The sequence below is a fragment of the Aristolochia californica genome, unplaced genomic scaffold (assembly GCF_029961685.1).
Source record: "Aristolochia californica isolate CCGP_79_NKW_82.1479 unplaced genomic scaffold, dmAriCali1.0.hap1 SCAF_5, whole genome shotgun sequence".
Lineage (NCBI taxonomy): Eukaryota > Viridiplantae > Streptophyta > Magnoliopsida > Piperales > Aristolochiaceae > Aristolochia > Aristolochia californica.
Window position 1 is genome coordinate 3,009,341 of NW_027182214.1, and position 22,304 is coordinate 3,031,644.

Genomic DNA, 22,304 nt, shown 5'->3' on the forward strand with positions numbered 1-22,304 from the left:
CATTAAGGCCCTTCTCAGCCTGTTTTGAGATCACTTCTGGTCAAAAAGTTAACTGGGGAAAGTCGTCAATTATGGGATATCATATTGATCCCCCCTTGCTTCAGATCATGGCATAGACTTTGGGATGTCCGGTTGCAAGTGCTCCCACATACTATCTGGGCCTCCCTCTTACTGACAGTAGACCTCTGACGGGGTTATGGGCTCCGGTGATCGTACGGCTTGAGCGTCGCCTCTCCACATGGAAGGGTAGGATGCTCTCCAAAGCGGGTAGATTGATCCTCTTAAACTCTTGCCTCGTGGGTATACCTAACTACTTCCTCTCTTTCCTGGCTTGCCCCGCCTCTATTAGCTAGTGCATTGACATTGAAAAATAGGTGATTTGGGGAGAAAATAGAAGAGAAAATGGATTTATGGAAGAGAGGCATCTTTGCTGCCTTGGAATCCGAGCTAGAAAGGCCCTTCCTGCTTCTTTATAATCAGGGTTTAAGTGAAATTTTACAATAGGACAAAGATGCCCCTCAATACTCAAAATTACATATCTCCTAAAATACATGTCTAAATTGAATGAAAGTTTACCTAGAGATAAAATAAGACATTCTCTATCTAATAACCATACTCTAAGAGAAAAATATAATATTGAAAATCTAAGACATGACCAAAATATCTCTGAACTTGTATTTTAACACTCCCCCTCAAGCTGGAGAGTAGATATCAAACAATCTCAGCTTATCACTAAATGATAAATGTTCACGTCTCCCCAAAGGCTTGGTAAATATATCTCCCAACTGGTTTGAAGACTTTACATAAGGAGTTACCACCTTCCCTTACATAACTGCATTTCTAATGAAGTGGTAGTCAACCTCTATATGTTTCGTTCTCTCATGGAATACAGGGTTGCTGGCAGGCTGCCTGGTTATCACAATTCATAACCATAGGGTCAGGTACCATAAAACCAAATTCAAGAAGCACAGACTTAATCCACATAAGCTCACTAACTATATGAGCCATTGCTCGATACTCGGCCTTTGCACTGGACCTAGCCACAACTGTTTGTTTCTTACTTTTCCAACTTATCAGGTTGCCTCCAACCAAACAACAATAGCTTGATGTAGAACGTCTATCCATTTTACACCCAACATAATCGGCATCAGAATACTCAAGTACATCAATTTTCCCATTATGAGTATATAGAAGGCCTTTTCTAGGTGCACCCTTCAAGTACTTCAAAATCCTCCGAGCAACTTCTAAATGGACTTTTTGAGAATTTTCCATGAACTGGCTCACAACTCCCACAACAAATGAAATATCCGGCCTGGTAATTGTAGCATAGATCAGTTTACCTACTAATCGTCGGTATTGAGTTTTATCCATGAGTGTAGGACCCTGGGTGTCATGTAGATTATGATCAATTTCCATGGTGGTGTCTATAGGTTTAACACCTAATAAACCATACTCCTGTAACATATCCAATATATATTTTCTCTAAGAAAGAACAATACCTCGCTTGCTATGAGCGACTTCAATGGCAAGGAAGTACTTGAGAGAGCCCAAATCCTGTCTTAAAATGTGTGGCCAGATATTGTTTAACTTCTGTAATACCATCAAGATCATCACCAAATAACACAATGTCATCTACATAGACAACCAAAACCACCATACCAGTCTTCCTTAAATGGGAACATAGAATGATTACAATGACTCCTATAGAACCCAAATTGTAGTGCCACATCACTAAACTTTTCAAACCTGGCCCGTGGACTCTGTTTAAGTCCATAAATAGCCTTTTGCAGCTTACACACCTTTTCTGTTTCCCCCTAAGCAACATACCCAGGAGGTTGCTTCATATACACTTCCTCATGTAGATCACCAAATAAAAAGGCATTCTTCACATTGAGTTGAAAGAGAGGCCAACCCTTATCAACAACCACATATATATTAAGATACGTACCGAAGTAAGTCAGGCCACAGGAGAGAATGTCTCAAAGACATCAACTCCAAAAGTTTGCGTATACCCTTTCGCTACCAGCCGAGCTTTGTACCGTTCAATAGAGCCATCAACATTATATTATAGTATAAACCCAACGACACCCCATAATAGCTGCTCCTGCAGGTGGATCACATAGATTCTATGTTCCCCAAGACACCAAAGCACTCATCTCATCATCTATAGCTTGTTTCCATTTTGGAGAGCACAAGGCTTCCTACACTGAACGAGGTATAGGGGAAGTAGACAATGACATAGCAAAAGACTTGAAGGATGGGGACAAAAAATCAAATGACACATATTTGGATATCGGATGAGAAGTACTAGACCGTTTGCCTTTTCATAGACTAATCTGTAGGTCCAAATTAGAGACAATAGGATCTGCAGGCAATGAGGAAGCTGGTGGATCATGAGAAGAGAGCTCTGTAGAGGTAACTGCTGGAGGCACTGCAGGAGTATGAGAGCGACGACTGTAAACACGAAGAGGTAATGAAGAACTCGATGACACTAGTACATCCAAAACTGCAATAGGAACATGATAGTCTGAAGGAGATTCAGGTGATACAGGAAGCTCAATAGATGATGAAAAATATGGAGTATGTTAAAAAACGGTCACATCAGCTGACACATATGTTTTCTGTTGAACAGGATCATAACATTTGTACCCTTTTTGTTGACTAGAATATCCCAAAAAAACACATTTGACAGACCGAGGTGACAACTTATCGACCGAAGTTCCAAGCATATGAACAAAACAGGTACATCCAAAAATATGAGGAACCACACCAAACAATTTACAATTGGGTTTTAAAATCTGAAATGGAACTTGACCACTCAAAACAATTGAGGGCATACGATTTACCAAGTAGCACGAAGTTAAAATTACATCTCCCCAAAAAGATTGAGGAACATTCATATGTAATAATAGTGTCCTTGTAACCTCAAGGAGATGTCTATTTTTACGTTCAACCACCCCATTTTGTTGTGGTGTATAAGGGCAGGATGTTTGATGGGTAATACCATGAGAATCACAAAATACTCAAAATTTATGGTTAAGATATTCCAAACCATTGTCAGTCAGTACGAAGTACATGAACACATGCACTAAATTGATTTTTTATTTCATTGAAAAAATTGAGGAATACATCAAATACTTCAGACTTCTCTTGTAGGAGATACACCTAAGTGACTCTATTGAAATCTTCAATGAACGACACAAAATACTTAAAACCAAATGGGCTAGGAACCCGACATGGACCCCATACATCAAAGTGGACTAATTCAAACAACTTGATGCTTTGACTAGAATTAACTGGGAAACTGGAGTGACAATGCTTTCCCAACTGACATGATTCACAATCAAATGAAATATCAGCTAGTAGAGAAGGAAAAGACTGACGCAACTTAGCTGGTGAGGGATGTCCCAAGCACAGATGCCACAAGTAAGAAGAATCTGTAGTAGTGAGAGCTACAACTCGAGAAACGGATACATCATCCAACATGTAGAGCCCTCCCTTCTCATGTCTTGAACCAATCGTCCTTTTCGTCTGCAAGTCTTAGAAAACACAAGAAGTAGGATAAAAGCTTACTGAACAGTTTAAGGATTTAGTTATATGACTCACAGACAAGAGATTAACTAGAAACTTTGGTACAAATAAAATAGAATCTAAGGATATTTGTGGAGTAGTGCGAACTATACCCTCCCTCTGAATGGGAGAGGTGGATTCATCAGCTAAAGTAACTCGACGATATGAATAAGATGGATTAATGGACTAAAATAGAGAGGGCATACCTGACATATGTGTAGAGGCTCTTGAATCAATGATCCGAGAGGGGGAATGAGATACATTTAGTGCATTCATACCTGTACTAGCCATCGTGGCACTCGTTGAGGAAGAAGGAGTCTCGGTAATCTGAGAAGCAGTAGATGAAGCAATCAGTTGACCCAGTCACTGTAATAACTGCTGAATTTCCTCATACGATCTAGTGTGTAAGGAGGCGTCCTTATCTGTGACTATAGAATTGGTCCAGGTAGGTTTACCAAATTTGTCCCAACATTTCTTAGAAATATGATTATTCCTACCACAATAAACACACTTTCGATCCCCTTGATCATTTCGGCTACTACCACGGGTTGTGTAAGAGCGACCTCTACCTCTATTATTACCACCATGAAAGTGACCGTCGGGCTTACCAGTAGAAGATTGAAGGTTAAAAGCAACTGCTTCTGAGAGGGCTCCACCTGACTCATTCTTATTTACAACTGCACCTTCAGCTCGAAGAACTCTGTTAAAAGCTTGCTCAAGAGTGGTCACATCTTCATTAACCAACAATTGGGCTCTAATAGCATCATACTCATGCCCCAAACCATAAAAAAACCGGGCTACTTGAATTTGATTTTCTTTTGTACGGATGTCTTCAACATTCGTAGTAAAAGGATGGAATGTACTAATCTCCTGTAGTACTCCTCTCATCTCAGTGAAATAATCTATCACTGATCTACCTCCACGCTTCATATTTAAGAACTTCACATATAACTCATAGATCCTTGATAAATTGCTTTCTTGAGACAAAATGGAAGCCAATGTAGTCCACATTCCTTAGCAGTATTGCAACTCAAAATCTGATCACTATATCTGGATTCTATACTATTGACCAACTAGGTCATTACTAAATTATCTTCTGCCACCCAATCTTCAGTAATAGGTACCGGGGGATCATCATTTATATATTTTGCCATTCTTTTGGCTCTCAAACACATCAAAACTGGGATCTTCTAATAATGGAATCGAGTTGTGTGTGTAACCAGGAAGATATATGGCCAATAATAATGGATGCAGTCTTGCTTGCAGGTCTGATTTTGTTGACGAATCTTCTATTGTCCCTTTCTTTCCAAATCCCCCAAGGAACGTGAGCTAAAGAAGAAAAATGAAGATGGAAATGGCTGGACGAGGAGTCGGTCAAGAAGTAACTTCCTCCCACCAACCATATGGGGAATGAAGTAACTCCCACCCAACGACCATTCCCTTTGATCTAGCACCTCTAGTAGGACAGTGCCCAGGATGGGGCGAAGATCGAACCAGTCTGGGGAAGCAGCACCGGCAACAGCAACAACGAAAAGGTAAACAACCGGAAAAAGAAGACAAGAAGGAAAAAGAAAGTATTGACTCTGAAGATAGTTCAGGCGAGAGATGACAAACTGTAACCTCGAGATCCTCACGCCGAAGGATCTTAGTGGAGGATCCGGCCATATACAAATTCCGGAATGGAAAAGCAAAGTTGACTTTTCGAAAGAGGAAGGAGAAGAGTGGGGAGGCCATCCAGATTCATGCACAAGAGGGGGGAAAAAATCATACATCTCCCTCCCGATCTCCGCAGTCAGCTTTTTCCTAGACATCTTCAGGAAAGTCCAATTAGGGAACACGGGAAGAAAATACAGCAGATCACTCCTCACCGGGGATTTGGAATTCCAAGTACACATCTAGTATCATGGAGGACTTCTTGAATGCGTCATCCACCAAAGACGTGGCCAAATGATAATGGGTATGATTTTTCTTCCACAGTTCTCCACTTCTGGAATGGGATGGAAATGCTTTGATCAAATACTCCGGCAGCTAGCCACATCCCAAAAAATCCACTCACAACCCTGTGTTTCACACCAGTCAATTCTGTCGCCTCCACCTGATCCTCCACCGGAGAAGACTCAGGTCTTCAAAACCAATTGTCCAATACCACCACCAATATCACTCCCTCAAGCATCACCCCAAAAAAACCAGTTCTCTATATCCCTGCCAGCCCACATCGAATCCGAGGGCAAGCGCAAAATGTCCTTGGCAGTGCTCATTGAAGATCCGGAAATTTTTTTCACCAGCAAACAAATCCAAGAATGGCTGCAAAAACGAAATATCATATCCACAACCGTCTTCAAAGCTCATGAGAGGAGCTGGCTAATCAATTGTCATTCGGAGGAGGACCGCAAGAGACTACATTCACTGAAGACAGAGACTAATTCAATGATCCTTCACATGACCAATTGGAACCCAGAACTCACAACCCCCATCTCAGGGCAATGGGTGATCGTCAAAGGTCTTCCGGTGAAAATCCGATGCCGGCATACTCTGGAATGCCTCACAAAAGATTTCGGAGAGCTTATATGGGCCGAAAGCCAGCCAACGCAGCTTTCACAAAGAAAAAATTTTCATCCGGCCAAAATCACCGGTAAGTGGTTTACAGTTTTTTCATATCTCCTGCGGAAAAACCACGATCTGGGTCTCCATGGAATTTGGAGATCTGGAAGTCCTTCTAGCAGCCAACTCGGAAGAAACCTCACGATACATAACCCAGGCTGAGCCGACCCACCAGTTGCTGATTCGGAAACATCACTCGGAGCTCAATTGGACATGGGTTCCGAAAAAAAAAAAATCCGACCACACAAAATCAAACCCCATATCCCGAAACAGTCCAATCACTACCAGTTCACAGTAACCCTTTTAATGCCTCCGCTGAAAAAGTTTCAATCCACATAAATGCCTCCGCCGAAAAAAATCCCATCTCTGAAATTTCCCTTGCCCACAGTGCCACTCCCCAGTTTTCCCAAAGCATTTGCAATACACCTGTCCCCAAACCCAAAATCTGACAAGATCTCTCAACCAGATCTACCGCCACATCCTTCACCTGACAAGGGGATTTTAACTCTCATTACTTCCCCATGCTCACCTCCATCGCCGTTACACTCTGCCTCACCTCGACACAAAAACCAAAAAAAGAAACACTTTCCCCCCACACCTTTCTCTCTATTTCCTGAAAACCATCACCACCCTCTCAAATTAATGGTATTTTCAATGCCCCTCCGATCTGGCAACCTTGAGCCCCGCACCGTGCTTTTTTACATACAAAAAACACCTTTTCAACCATCAAATCCACTGCCGTCGACCACATCAATTCCCAAAACCCCTCAGTCCACATCACACCGCCATCCCGTCTTTTCATTTCTACATCACCCCCTTCCCCTTAGCAGCCTAAAGCCCTCTTTTCCCAAAGCAGTACCACTCGCCTGTCATACGCCAACCCCTCAGTCCATATCACGCTGCCCTCCCATCCTTTCATATTTAAATCCGCCCCCCCCCCCCCCCCCCCCCCCCCCCCCCCCCCCCCCCCCCCCCCCTAAAGCCCTCGTTTCCCGAAGCCGTACCCCTCGCCTGTCAAACACAAACTCTCCCCCTTCCCGCGACTTCTCTACCTCGATAAACCCCCATTTCTCCCCACTTTCACCCACATTCTTGGCTCCTTCCCAAGACTTACCTCCTGCGACCCCCCCCTCCCTCAAACCTTCCACATCAACTCACCCAACATCCCACTCCTCTCGCCGTCCCATCAGACCCTCCCTCTCTGACACAAACCTCCCTATATACGGCCCCCCCTCGAGCCCCGCTAAGCCAATCCCTCCTCTCCAATGAATCCACCTGGGATTTCGACCCCCCTTTTTACTCCCCTCCCCCCTTTTATATTCACTCTCCCACTATCCTTTGCCCCACCCCCCTTCGTATTATCCTCCCCCACTTGGACATCATGGAAACCTCAACCCCCAAAACAATCACCCCTCCCCTGCACACCAATACTGGAAAACAAAATGCCAACACCCCTTACAGTGAATCGGCCATTAATGTTGGGCTTCCAAGTCAATTTATCAACTGCATGCTCCCGGATAATAGTACTGCTGAGTCTAGATAGGAGAGAGCAAAAAGTCGAAGTGCTCAAAGGCAACAATGGAGACCCTATTCTTTCTTATGTTGGGCCGGTGGGCATGTTGAGTCAAATACTACTGAAGTAAGTGCTCTTCTATTCGGCCTCCAAATCTTCAAGGAACGTCTCCATGGCAAACTAATTATTGAAGGAGACTCAAGGACTGTTATCAGTTGGTATTTAAAAGATAACTCCCCCCCTTGGCGCCACTGGCCTATCACCGATTGTATTGCTGACATTGTGTCATCTATTCATTGTAATTGGAATCTCATTCCTAGATCAGCCAAGTCTTTGGCTGATAAATTGGCTAAATTCAGAACTTCCCAGCAATCTCTCATTGTTTGGGAAGGCTTCCCCCCTTTGTAAATTTCTCTCTTGAGCTTTTGTCTTAATAAAATTCAGCATCATTTCAAAAAAAAAAAAAAAAAAAAAAGAGTAACTTAACTACTATTCATTGCTTCTCCTTGCGATAAAATTGTCATTATTCTCAGAAAAGATTAAATTTAACTACACTTAGTAACATGACTACAATGCCTCTGCTACATAAAAACACATAGTAACTGACAGCAGTACTAGAAACTAGACAAATTTCCCCCGGAGTGCTGCGTAGGTTTTAATATGGACTTTGAGTTGGATTGTGAGCTATTTATGTTCTTTTTGTGCTTGGCAGGTGTATTCCGGTAGTCTGATTCTGTTTTACGTTCTTGTTTCACTTTTGTACACTGGCTGTATCTATTGACAAACACTTGTTTGGAAACTGACATTAGGTCTGTTTTGGAAATATGTCCAGGCTTTGGCTCAAGATCAATTGAGAACTTTGACAAACATGACAATAGGATTGTCTTTCAGCCAAAATATTGGCATTTATGATGGTGATACTCCTCAAGACCATCGAGCATGGCTTCGTGATAATGCTAGACTGGTATTGTATCTTTTAGTTGTCTATGCATGTAAGACTGACTGAATTGAGGGTTCTGAACACTCAAATCAACTTTAATGCAGTTAATTACGAACCCAGACATGTTGCACATGACAATTTTGCCACATCACATACAATTTGCACGAATATTAGAAAATCTCAGGTATTTGGGAATTCTGTTTACCAAGGCTGATGTTGTACAAAATTTTTAGTATTTTGGGATGTTACTTGGCTTGATTTTATCCAAGGATATGAAACTTCAACTTTTAATCAACTTTCTAATTCTAATTTGTTAACGATTTCTTGTACAAAGAAGGAACGTCATCCAAATTCCATAGGTAGGAATTCATAACTCAACACCTGCATCATTTATGTTCAATGTATGCCCAAGAAAGAGGATGTGATGATTCAATGCCATTGTTTGAATTTCTTCTCAGTTTACACACATATCTATCTATCTATCTATCTATATATATATATATTTATGTGAGTGCTTGTATATATATATATATAGTAGGAAAGAAGTTGGTTTTGTGGAGTCTAAGGTGAGTCTCATGAGGAACAAGTCTTATAAGTGGAAGCAATTCAAAGAAGAAAAAGGGAAAATTTTCTCCTATTGAAACATGTGAAGGAGAGATGTTTTGTTAAAAGATTCTTATTTTAGTTTCCTATATCAGTTTACTTCTTACATGTTGTTTTATTTAAAACATTATGTTTTGGGTCTAATTGGGTGATTCAAAAGTTAAGTTAGATGTAATTAGGAAACTCAAATTCTTTTCATAGTCCGTAACCTCGATTTCGTTCCTTTGTAGTCTTTGTCTAGTGTTTTTGTTAAAAAACAACCAAGTAATGTAGGGGTGGCATGGTTAGTGAATAAGGAGAACTTTTATAGAGATGATAGAGAATTATAATTATGCAAGCTGGTGTATGTCTTCTTTTGTCCTTTTCCTTTTGAAGCATGTAGGGCATTTTAGTCATTGTCAACACCTTCCCACAACTGTAAATATAGCCTTAAGGCATGGGGTAGAGCATTCAAGCCTCTTCCTCTTGGCTCAAATTTGTCCATACACCTCTCTCTCTTTTCCTCTTCCTTCTCTCCTTTTGTTTCTTCTTTCCCTCTCCCAAGAGCTAGAGTTCCTCTCTTCTTTCATTCCCTTGAGATCTCTTGTGTTTATGTGTTGTCCCTAGAAATCAACATGGTGTCAAAGTGGGTAAAAATCTAACATGGAAAAGGAGAAGAAGATGGAGAAGAAAGGGTGGAAGAAGAAGAAAAAGAAAAAAAAAAGTTTCTTGTGTTTCCCTTTAGTCTTCTTTCCCAATTCCTATTTTTCTTTAGTTTTTTCACTCTCTTACCATAATTTTCATACGGTTGGGAAGATCTTTGAGTCAATGAAATATTCCTACTAATGTGTAGGAAGCTTTATTTTATTCTGAGTGGAAAAAAGCTACGGAGGATGAAATGGATGCACTTCAAACTCAGCATACTTGGACTTTAGTTAATCCTCCTTAAAATTGTGGCAGTTGTAGGGTGTCGTATGATGATACAATTAGGTATAATGCTGATGGAATAGTTGAACAATATAAGACATGATTGGTGCAAAAGGTTGTACCCAAATTTATGGAGACCCTATTCTTTCTTATGCTGGTCCGGTGGGCATTGCCGATTCTAATACCGTTGAAGTTAGTGCTCTGCTGTTCGGCTTACAAATTTTCAGGGATTGTCTCCATGGCAAGTTAATCATTGAAGGTGACTCGAAGACGGTTATTTGTTGGTGTTCCAAAGACAACGTCCCCCCTTGGTGCTACTGGCCCATTACTGATAGTATTGCTGACATTGTATCTTCTATACATTGTAATTGGAATCTCATTCTTAGATCAACCAACTCTTTGGCTGATAAATTGGCAAAATTCGGAACTTCCCAGCAATCTCTCATTGTTTGGGAAGACTTTCCTCCTTTGTAATATGCTCTCTTGAGTTTTTGTCTTAATAAAAATTAGCATCATTTAAAAAAAATTATGGGGTAAATTTTTTGATGCTTTTTCTCCCATGGTTTGTATGAGACTATTCGTATTTAATTTCTATTGCAGTCAATAAGGGATGTGCATTGTTTCAATTAGACATAAAAATGCTTTCCTATATGGTGATTTCTAAGAGGAAGTAAATATGGAGCAACTTCTTGGGTATGTTATTCAAGGGGAGAATGAGAATATGCAAATTGCATAAATCCATTTTTTTTTAAATGATGATGATTTTATTACGAAGAAAAGCAAAAGAGTACATCTAACAACAAGAGATTGTAGGGAGGGACCCGATTTGGCACATAAATCAACAACCAAATTGGTTGATCTAAGAACATGGGACCAAGTACAAGAGGTAGTAGAAACAATATCCACAATATCAAAAAAAAGCTGCCAATGACGCCACAGGGGGAAGGAGGCGGTGGAGCACCAGCCAATGACGACTTTGGAGTCATCCTCTACGATCAATGGACCTCTAAAGCGATCCTGGTAGATGCAAAGCCCGTGGAGGAGGCCAGAGAGCTTAGCAATGGTAGAGTCCGCAATGCCGAGAAGACTAGAGTATGACATAATAGTAGTTTCTCTAGGTCCAAAAATCATTCCCCCAAAGCCAGCTAAACCCGGGTTCCTAAAAGCGTTGCCGTCAAAGTTGAGCTTGTAATATCCGATTGGGAGGGGGGGGGCTTCTAAATATCAAATTGGCGGGGCACTGAGGAAATGGTCATCTAAGCAATGATCTTCCAGTTAGTGCGGGAAGGGGTACTTGATAGACAACCAAATTCTTTTCGAGTGTGAATCCAGGTAGAGATAAGGCCATAGCAGTGCAGATGACCTTAGTGGCAGAGCGCGATGCACGATTAAACCGTCTGGAATTCCTTTCAGTCCAAAGGCACCAAGGAACGTAAGCAGCTAACAAAAGCTTACCGAGGATAAGGGGACGAGTGCCAGATGAGAAACGACACATGGTGCTCAAGTCAAGGGGGATGCAGAAACTAATGCCCATGCTGTCAATCATAGAGGTCCAGACCTTCCAGGCAAAAGCACAGTGGAGGAGAAGGTGACTGGTGGTCTCAGCTTCCACCCACAAAGGGAACATAGGGGGTCAAGAGTAGTGTTTCCACCTTTGATAAGATTGTCAGCAGTCAGAATCCTATTGCAGCAGGCACTCTAGAGGAAAAATTTCACCTTTTGGAGGAGCTAAGAGCCTCCAAGCAAAAGCAGCTTGGTGAGGGGCGGGAGGCTGTGTCCAACCCATAAGGTGATGATAGGCCGAGGAGACAGAGAAGCGTCCGTTGTCATCAGGGAGCCAGATCAGCCGGTCAATTGCTAGGGGTCGAATCCTAACACTGTCAAGACCATCAATCATATCACAAGCAGATATGGCCTCGACATCAGTAAGGCCTCGGCTCAGACGGAGATCCCATGAGCCGTTCTTCCTCGCATCAGAGACCGAGAGGTCACGACAAGAGGCGATCTGAAAAAGAACTGGGTGGGAAGAGGCAAGAGGACCATCACCCGACCACCTATCCTTCCAAAAGCGAAGGCTAGAGCCATCCCCAAGGAAGAACCTGATAGCATCACAAAATGTAGATTATATTTGTGGTGCATGTAGATGGGAAGTTTGGTTGCTCAGTAAAACAAGTACCACATTTTCAGACTGAGGATCTTGGTTCCTTGAAGTATTTTCTATGAATTGAGGTTGCTAAGAGTAAGGAAGGTATGGTATTTGTCTCAAAGAAAGTATGTTACCGATATGAGTATGATAATGCAGAGAGTCCTTTACTGAGAGACAAAACTATGTACAAAAGATTGGTTTAGCAATTGAAATTATGCAACAGTGGCAATAGCGGGCATTTTTTTTAGTTTGTATAGTGAGTCAATTCATAGAAAACCCCTACAAGATTCATCTTTGAAGCCGCTAAGAGAATATTGCATTATTTGAAGGGAGCCCTTAAAAAGGACTATTTTATACACCCCATGAACACTTAAAGGTCGAAGGGTACTCAGATGCACACTATGCAGGATTTAAAATGGATAAGAAATATTCTACAAAATTTTGGGTACTTGTTGGAGGAAAATCTTGTTAGTTGGAAGAGTAAGAAGTAGAATGTTGTAGCTCGTTCAAGTGTCGAGGCAGAGTATTGTGCCATGGCCTACACAGTAAGTGAGCTTATGTAGGTAAATTCAGTGTTAAAAGAGTTGAGACTAGCCTCTGAAGATCCAATGGTGCTGAAGTGTGAGAATCAAGCAACCATTTTAATTGCAAGCAACATTTCCTTCCATGAAAGAACTAAGCATGTTGAGGTAGATCTTCATTTTGTCTAAGATGTAGTGATAAATGGGAAGGTAGTTAATCCATATGTGAGGACCACTGAACAAATTAAAGATGTATTTATCAAAGCTCTAGGAAAACAGGATTTCAGTCATTTTTGTACCAAGTTGGTTACTTGACATTTATGCCCCAGCTTGAGGGGGAGCTTTAGAATTCAAGGGTATTTCAGTCATTATACAATTGGTTAATTCAAATATAATGGAGTTAAGATTTTCCAAAAAATGATATGTATTTAGAATGTTTATTGGATTGATTGTGGTGCCATCCCAAATGACTAGCCATGTAGGAGGCCTATTGCTCAACCTTATAAACTAATTATTTTTCTAGCACTTCTCAATGTGGAACTTTTTCCCACTCGATACTCTCCCTCAAGTCCAGGCTACACATAAGGGGTCTGCGACATGTCCACTACACACAAACAATCTGGCTCTCAATTAATGGAGTTCATACAACACAAACAATTGGGGAGCACACACTGGACTTTAGTCCACACACAACCTACTCTAATATCACTGTTGGATTAAGCCCGATTCCATCCCAAAATGACTAGCTACTTAGGAGGCCTATTGCTCAACCTTATTACCAAATCGTTTTTCTTAATGCTTCTCAATGTGGGACTCTTTCCCACTCAACAAGAGCCAAAGATGTAATTTTTCTTTTGTTTACTGCCTTCTATTTTACTGTTGTACACATTCACTTATGAGGGACATTTTTTGTCCTTATGCATTATTTACTTAAGTGAGATTAATAAAAGAATTAGTGGTTTACCTTTGACTCCTAACATGAGTGCTGCACATTGCAGCTTCTCTCTTCTCTCCTCTCTTTTTTCTTCTTTCTTCATTCCTCTTTAATTTTCCAACTTTTAAATTCTTTTTATGCCCAGCATTTGAATGTTGATCTGCAAAGTCATCCTGCATTGTCATTGGTATGGTCTTTCTGGTTTCCCTAAAGGTCACAATTTTTCTTTGGTGTCTGTCTAAAATATAAAATTTTTAACGATTGAGTAGTTCAAACATCGGGGTCAAACTGTCCATAATCCTTATTGTGAGCTTTGCAATTGCACATATGACTTTGAGGATCATATATTTTTTCATTGTTCATTTGCCTCAGAGCTCAGGCATGCCATATTGTGAAAATTTACTTTTTATTTTTGTTTCCATTCCTCTTTTCTAGATTTGATGATTCAAGTAATTAAAAGCCCTCTTCCAGATCTGTGTGAGTTGTTTTTTTTTTTTGAAAAAGATGAGCTTTATTGAGAAGCACAAGTAGAGATCTGTGTGAGTTGTTACAGCAAGCAGCCTTTGTGTGTGTAATTTGAGCTCTTTCAGAAGAGAGGAATAGTTGGACATGTGACAACATTTAATGGTCTATGGAGGTGTTATTGTGCGAGCAGTTCACTAAACTGAGTTTTGGCCAAGTAATTCTTTTGTAATCTACATTCTGCTGTCCTGCGTGAACATTGGAAGGATGTGGTTACTTTTTCCTCCTCAAGGCATGTTTTAGTTGTAGAATGGTTCCCTCCTTAGGAAGGATGGATTAAACTGAATTTCGATGGAATTTCTAAAGGTATCCAGGCTCCACAGGAGGAAGAGGTATCTTTAGGGATCACTTAGGTATGATCCTTTGTGTTTCTCTATTCCATTGGGTATTTGTGTCTCCTCAGAAGCTGAATTCCGTGCTTTCCTCCATGGTTTATGGCTGTATAAGCAGTTTTCACTGTCCCCTTGTTATTGAAGGAGATTCTATGTCAATTATTAGTTGGCTCATAGTATGTTTTCAGAAATGTGAATTGTTGTGCGGACTCTTTAGCCAGATTGGGGTTGATTTGCATGATATTGTTGTCAGTGACTCATTCCCTCTAGATACAAGATGAGTTTTTTTGGGCTGTTTCTTGCCCTTTATTTTGTATCTTTGTATATTCACTCTACAACAAAAATTTTCGCCTTATTAAAAAATATATTACCACAATAGTACTAAAATGCCCCTGAGTTAGTGCCATTGGTAAGTTACGTATAAGTGCAAGGACAATTATACCTCTTACCAATAATATACATAATACTTAACACATCCTTCATAATCATTATATAACATTGAATCGGGAGTTGTCAGCAAGTAATGTTTCTGCACAGCCTTCGATATTCCGATCCTCCAGTTTGCAGATGATACTATTTGTTTCGAGGTTAGTACAACGGATCAGATCAGAAAACTGCGTGTTGTTTTGGGATTATTTGAATTGGCTTCTGGTCAGAACATAAACTGAAAGAAAACCGCTCTTCTAGGCTACCACATTGATCTAGTTGGGCTTCGGGGTATGGCCGACTACTTGGGATGCTCCTTGGGAAATTTGCCAGTTACATATCTAGGACTCCCACTTTTTGACTCTCGGCCTTCGGCGTCGCTCTGGTCCCCCCTCATTGAGAAATTTGCGAAGAAACTAGCGAGGGGTAAACTTCTATCTACAGTGAGGCGTCTCACTCTCCTTAAGTCTTGTTTGGCAGGGCTGCCAAACTATCTGCTATCATTCATGCACTGTCCGGCCTCCGTTGCTCCAAGATTGACGCCATCTGTTGGCGATGTCTCTGGAGAGGATCAGAAGACACATTCAGATATCATTTGGTTAGTTGGAAGGATATTTGCATGCCCCGTACCAAGGGAGGATTAGGCATCCAGCCTACGAAGGCAATGAACAAAGCTCTTATGCTCAAATGGATTTGGAATTTTAACATCAAGTATAACAACCTATGGAGAGATATGGTCAGATTTTACCTTCAATTTTCGGGTGCCTGGTGGAGAGATGGTGGCATTACTCGCCTCCTATCCCCAATATGGAAATCAAATTATAAGCTCCTCCCAATATTCAGAGATACTACTTTCTTTCACATAGGCAATGGAAGGACCCTCCTCTTCTGGTCGGATGAATGGTTCACCCCCCTCTCCCTCTCGGAGGACTTCCTGGGACTCTCTAGGGTGGCTAGAGACTTCTCTTGCTCAGTGGCTGATGTTTGGAGGGATTAGTCGTGGAGTCTCGCGTTTCGCAATGGACTAAATGATGAGGAAACTTCGACTTTTTGCTCTCTCCTATCTAGACTCAGCAGTACTATTATCCGGGAGCATGCAGTTGCTTTTGCCTACTCTCATATTAGAAAGCAAGACTACTGTATGCATGAGCTCAAGGCATACTTGGCTTGGAAACTCTTAGCGCCAAGTAAAATCAAGTTCTTCGTGTGGTTGGCCATCAGAGAACAAATCCTCACATCTGACAACCTTCATAGAAGTGGCTTCACCGCCCTTGATTGTTCTTGTCCCCTTTGTGATGTATGCGATGAGACAGTCCAACATGTTCTCTTACATTGTGAATTTTCTTGGCAAGTCTAGATGATGATTTTTCAGAAGATTGGGCTCCAAATGGGGCTTCATCTGGACCTCTTCGGCACCTATGAGATGGTTAGAGGGATCCGCCTTCCTCGGTTGGGCAAGTTAATTCTTTTGGCATGTCTTGTAAATGTCCCTTGGTGCATATGGCTCGAGTGAAATAATCGGAGATTCAACTCCAAAGCTAGCACCCCGGACAATACGGCTTCACATGTTGTGGGCCTTATCTCGAGTTCGTTACATACTAGAAAGGAGTTTATCGCTCTATCGGGTATTTCCCTTTGAGAAAATTGGAGTTTGATTGTTCATATGACATGCCCTTGCAGGACTCCGGTTATGGCCATCTGGGATCCTCCTCCTTGCGACTGCATCAAACTCAATTTTGATGGTAGTGTTATTGGCTGGCTGGAGCAGGCGGTGTTTTCAGAGGCAACAATGGATACCCTATTCTTTCTTATGCTGGGCCGGTGGGCATTGCTGATTCAAATACTACTGAAGTAAGTGCTCTTCTATTTGGCCTCCGAATCTTCGAGGAACGTTTCCATGACAAGCTAATTATTGAAAGAGACTCAAAAACTGTCATCAGTTGGTGTTTAAAAGATAGCTCCCCCCCTTGGCATCACTGGCCTATCACCAATTGTATTGTTGACATTGTGTCATCTATTCATTGTAATTGGAATCTCATTCCTAGATCAGCCAACTCTTTGGCTGATAAATTGGCTAAATTCGGAAATTCCCAGCAATCTCTCATTGTTTGGGAAGGTTTCCCCCCCTTTGTAAATTTCTCTCTTGAGCTTTTGTCTTAATAAAATTCAGCATCATTTAAAAAAAAAAAAAAAAATGTTTCTCACACTTATGTTTTGGCTTATGCTGATCATCTTCCTAACGGATTGGCTAAATTGGGTGCTTCATGACTATATTTGTTGGGAATTCCTTTGCCCTTGGGGTTTGAGGGCTTTCCTCTCTCCCGTATATTTTCATAATGAGTTCGTTAATGAAATCTTTGCCATCTAAAAAAAAGAAAAAAAACCTTGCGGAAGCAGAAGGGTCTAATCTGAGTTGAATAGAGGGACTGAACTGTTTCTGCTAATTATTTGTGAAATACAGTTAACCTTTATTGTGATTTATGTAAATCGAATATATTTCCTTTCAGTTTAGCTGTTCTCATTGGGATTGTTGCAGCTGTTACATTTTGTGTCTGTAAGTCAATTGTCATATAGTTGTCAAAAAAACAAAAACAAAAAAAAAAAGAATTCTTGAAGTGTAGAAATGTCAAGATGTGGGGCTTGTATGAATCTGACTAGTGCTTTTTGGCAAAATTGGTCCAACATTGTTTTCTTGTGGATTTTTTAAGTTTTTGATTACAATTCATGATTTTGTTTTGGGCAATTGGATCAGGTTTATTGTCATTGATGAAGCTCATTCATATAAAGGAGCATTCGGATGCCATGTTTCTCTCATACTTCGGAGACTGCAACGAATCTGTAGTCATGGTATGTTGTAGTGAAATAAGCATTGTGATATTGGACAATGAAGGGATTTAATGTGGGGAGGGTTAAGAAAGGAATTAATTAAATTAAGGACTAGAAAGGAATTAATTAAACTAAGGACTTGATGGATGATGTTATTAAGCTTTTTTTTTGTAAATGTGATGGTATTATTAAGCTAATAGGCTTGAATTATGTTATTTGCATGGTAATTGTTATTAAAATATTGGGCATGATCTTCCTCCCCCAGAGTTCCCAATCTGGGATGGGTTGGAAAAATTTCCACAATACGATTCTCCAACTATCACAGAAAGAAGCATTCACCAAATTACCCTTTCCCCCTCCACAATCCGCCAACCTCCAGAAAAATCCTACCGCCTTAATTCCCCCCTCTCCTGTCCAAGAAATCTCTCAGAAAAGGAAACTGCCACCCCACAAAAAAAACATCCTATATACCCCAGAAATGAATGAAAAGCTCCCGCCCCATCCCCCCTCCAAATTCAGCCACCACGAAAACCACATCTCCTTAACTCTTTCGGACCAAGCCATGATAGACGGCCAAAAACGCTTATCAATGGCAGTAGTCATCACTGTGCACCCGGAGTCCAACAATGCAAATCAGATTGGGGAATGGATAAGAGAAAAGTTTCGAAAGAATCTGGACATCATGCACATACAAGACCAACGCTGGTCGCTGATCTCTCAAACGCAAGAAGATAGAAATGATTTGTTCCGCTTGCAAAATGAGACTACTTCTCCAATTGAGAGCCTAGCATGCTGGACCACTGGGCTCGTCTTAAACGGTCAATGGGCTATTGCCTGAGGCATTCCACCGGAGCTCCAATGTCGACATACCTGGAAAGCCTGGCCAGCATTTTTGGAGAGCTAGCTTGGGCGGAGGAAAAAGCCACAGAAATGTTCACACTAAAGCTTATCATCAAGCCAAAGACCCCTGTAAGTGGTACACATCTCATCAAACTCCACTCTGGAAATTTTTTTACTTGGATTACTCTGGAGTTCCGGGAGATGACTTGTCTCCACTCCATGAAAACTGACTCGCAAGCTTCCGAGTTAACTCACACTAGACTCGGGGAACCGCCGAGTCCCGAGTCGAACAAATTCCTAGCTCGCCAAGAATTAGGCTCAGAGTTAACCGGGTCAACTCAGGGGCAAGCTGAAATCATGGCCGTGCATAGGGAAAACCCCCACCTCAATACTCCAAACAGCCAGAAAATCCAAAAAAACGATTTACACGCCATCTCCTTCCCCACAAAATCATCATTACCTAGTCTAGATCGCCCCACCTCCCCGCCACATCCTAACCATTCTCTCCAGAAAATTCAAAACCTTTGGCCAACCATCACATCACCGCCGCCCGAGTCGCACCTTGATACAACCAACTGCCCTTTTTTTCCAAACATCCCATCGCCACCCATTGAAAACCTCCCGTCCCCGTCTTCATGTCAGACTGCAGAAATTCAAATCCGCAAAACATTACCTTCATCACCTTCCTTTTAACTTTCCGTCCTCACAACACCACTACCTTTCCTCGAAGGTCCCGACCTCACATCATGCCTTCATTCAAACGTCACATCACTAGCCCACACAATCCCATCGCCGCCTTTCGACTCGCATCCCGACACTCCTTCACTTTCTCCCATCATCCCACCGCCGCCCCTCGATATGCCCCCAACTCCTCCCTCGTGTCAGAATCCCGAAACCCCAAATACTCAACCCCCAAATGTCCCATCCTCCCTCCACGACAACCAAGACCTTTCGCCACCGTCACACCTTTTTCTGACCTGCCCAAATCCCAAAACCCGATCTCTCACTCCCCACCCTGACCCTCCATCACCCTTCATCAATTCAACAGTTACTTCAAATTCTCTATCCCTGGCCCGCAACCTGACAAACCAAACCCTGGAAACCTCTCCTACCCCCTACCGTAACCCGCTCAGCTTCCCTCAACCCACTCATAACACCTCGTTTACTCCCCTAGCCACCTATCTGACTCCACCGTCCTCGAAACACAGCAACACTCATTACCCTCATATCCTCCCTCGAGCCTCTCAAAAATCTCCCTCCACGCCAACTTTCTTTTCCAGTCAAACATCATCCACACCTGACAGAAATAACCATTCGTATCCAAATTTCCATACATCCCCTCATTTCCCTCAAGCCCCGCACAACGCAATTTCCAATCCAAAAAAATCCTTCTCCCTTCCAAAACCCGGCAAAAAGATATCTTCGAAACCCCCGCCCCCCATCACATTCCTGGACGGGCAATCTACCAGTACAATCCTACTCAGACCGGCCAAATCAAATAAAATCTCTGCCAATTCTGAGATCGTCTGGGATACTACCTCCTCGCTTCCCAATACCCCCCCAAACCATATAAATGTCCCCCCCCGGCCACTGTTACGATATGTTAAAATGTATATTAGATGTAATTTATGTTCATAATTGTTGTATAATTTAGATTATGTACATAAGGTTATTAGATTAGGCTTAATCGGATGGGTGGTATTGTATTGGGCCCATGGGCCATTTTGTAACTGGAAAACCTAAAGCTTAAATACATAATGAAAGGGAGAAAAACCCCAACGGAAACAATTTTCCTTCGTCGCTCGTGTTTTGGTGTTCACTGTGAAACCAGAGAGCTCAATGCTCTCTCTCGTTGGTGTTTTGGACTGTTCCGTTAGTCCCGTGAGGTAGTGGTAGTTTCGTCCACCACAGTGAGCTCGCTGTGCTGTCAGCCATTGAGTTTCGTTCATTTGACATGGTATCAGAGCTGGATTCGTCCGAAGATTGACAAAGCATTTCCGTTCGAAGGTTTTTCGCTGCGAAGTATCCTGTCCAACGACTCTGTTTTCGGCAGCGATTTCGGGGGTTGTCGGAAAACTTGTTGGAGCTCAGAATAATTGTCGGAAAAGCTGCAACAGGTAGTTCCGTTGCCAGAGAAGCTCCAACGGTGGTTCTTTTGCTGGGAAGGAAGATCTCGCCGGGAAAGATTTCTCGTCGGAAGGGGAAACGAAAGGTGCGATTTTTTTTCCCGCTCGTCTGTTCGATGAAGAGGAAATTATTTGGCATATGGTCATTCTGAAATTTTCAGAAACTTTGGGGGCCGATTTGGAATTTCTGAAGGTTTTGGGGTCCTGTTAGAATTTTTGATATTTTGGGGGCAGATCTAGAATTTCTGAAGGTTTGGGGGTGTATTTAGAATTTCTGAAGGTGTGGGGGTATATTTTGAATTTATGATAATTTGGGGGTATATTTTGAATTTTTGAAAGAGTAGGGGTCTATTTGGAATTTCTGAAGAGCGGGGGTATATTTGGAATTTCTGATATTGCGGGCGTAGATCGGGAATTTTGTTAGATCCGATCTTATCATGTCAGCAGACAAGTTAGATTTCTCTCCTATTCGGTTCACGGGCAAGAACTACGGTGCTTGGGAATTTCAGTTCTGGTTATTTGTGCAGGGAAAGGGTTTATGGGGTCATATTGATGGGAGTGATCCGGCACCTGGTGATGTTGACACTTTGTCAAAATGGATCATCCTGGATGCTAGAGTCATGACTTGGATACTTGGATCCATTGAGCCTCACCTAGTCCTCAATCTGAGGCCCTACAAAACTGCAACAGATATGTGGAATTACCTCCACCAGGTTTATCGTCAAACCAACACGGCCCGTCGATTTCAAGTTGAATATGAAATGGCAAATTTCACCCAAGGCAGTCGTTCGATTGAAGAATATTTCTCGGGCTTCCAAAATCTGTGGGCTGATTACACTGACATTGTTTATGAGGATGTCCCAGCTGCTGCTCTCTCTATTGTGCAAGCCGTACATGAAACCAGTAAAAGGGATCAATTCTTGATGAAGCTCCGTCCAAAATTTGAGATTGCTCGATCACATCTGATGAATCGTCATCCAGTGCCGTCATTGGATGCACGTTTGAGTGGACTTCTCCTGGAGGAGCAGTGCCTTGCTACTCAAGCTGACATGGAACCTCGAGTTTAGGCTGATATCTCGGCTCCTGTAGCTTATGTAGCACAAGGAAGAAATAAGGGTCAGGACACCAGTTCTGTTTAGTGCTTCCACTGCAAGGCTTATGGTCACTTTGTTCGGGAATGTCCCAAGAGATCCTGTAGCTACTACAAGAAGCCGGGTCATCACATCGCCGTTTGTCCTACACGCCCTGAAAGGAGGAAGACTACAACTTATCATGCCTCCACCGGTACTTCTAGTTCTACCATCCCTGTCACTACCATTCCAGTTCCACCAGCACCTGCAAGTTCAACCAACCTCACTTATGAAATGGTACAACAGATGATCATATCTGCCTTTTCTACTTTTCGTATCTTCGGTAAGCAGAAACTCTCTACTCAACCATGGTATTTTGATTCTGGTACCTCTAACCACATGACAAACAATGTTGTATCTCTTTCGAA

General features: G+C 42.0%; 1 protein-coding gene across 3 annotated transcripts in view; it reads left to right on the plus strand.

The window, feature by feature from the left end:
- Nucleotides 1–22,304, plus strand: part of LOC137965684 (uncharacterized) — a 107,427-nt gene that overhangs the window by 26,380 nt on the left and 58,743 nt on the right. For all 3 annotated transcript variants that reach the window (XM_068811995.1, XM_068811996.1, XM_068811997.1), the window contains exons 9-11: nt 8,517–8,648; nt 8,729–8,808; nt 17,767–17,861. In XM_068811995.1, the coding sequence (XP_068668096.1) occupies nt 8,517–8,648; nt 8,729–8,808; nt 17,767–17,861 (307 nt within the window). The remainder of the gene's footprint in view (nt 1–8,516; nt 8,649–8,728; nt 8,809–17,766; nt 17,862–22,304) is intronic.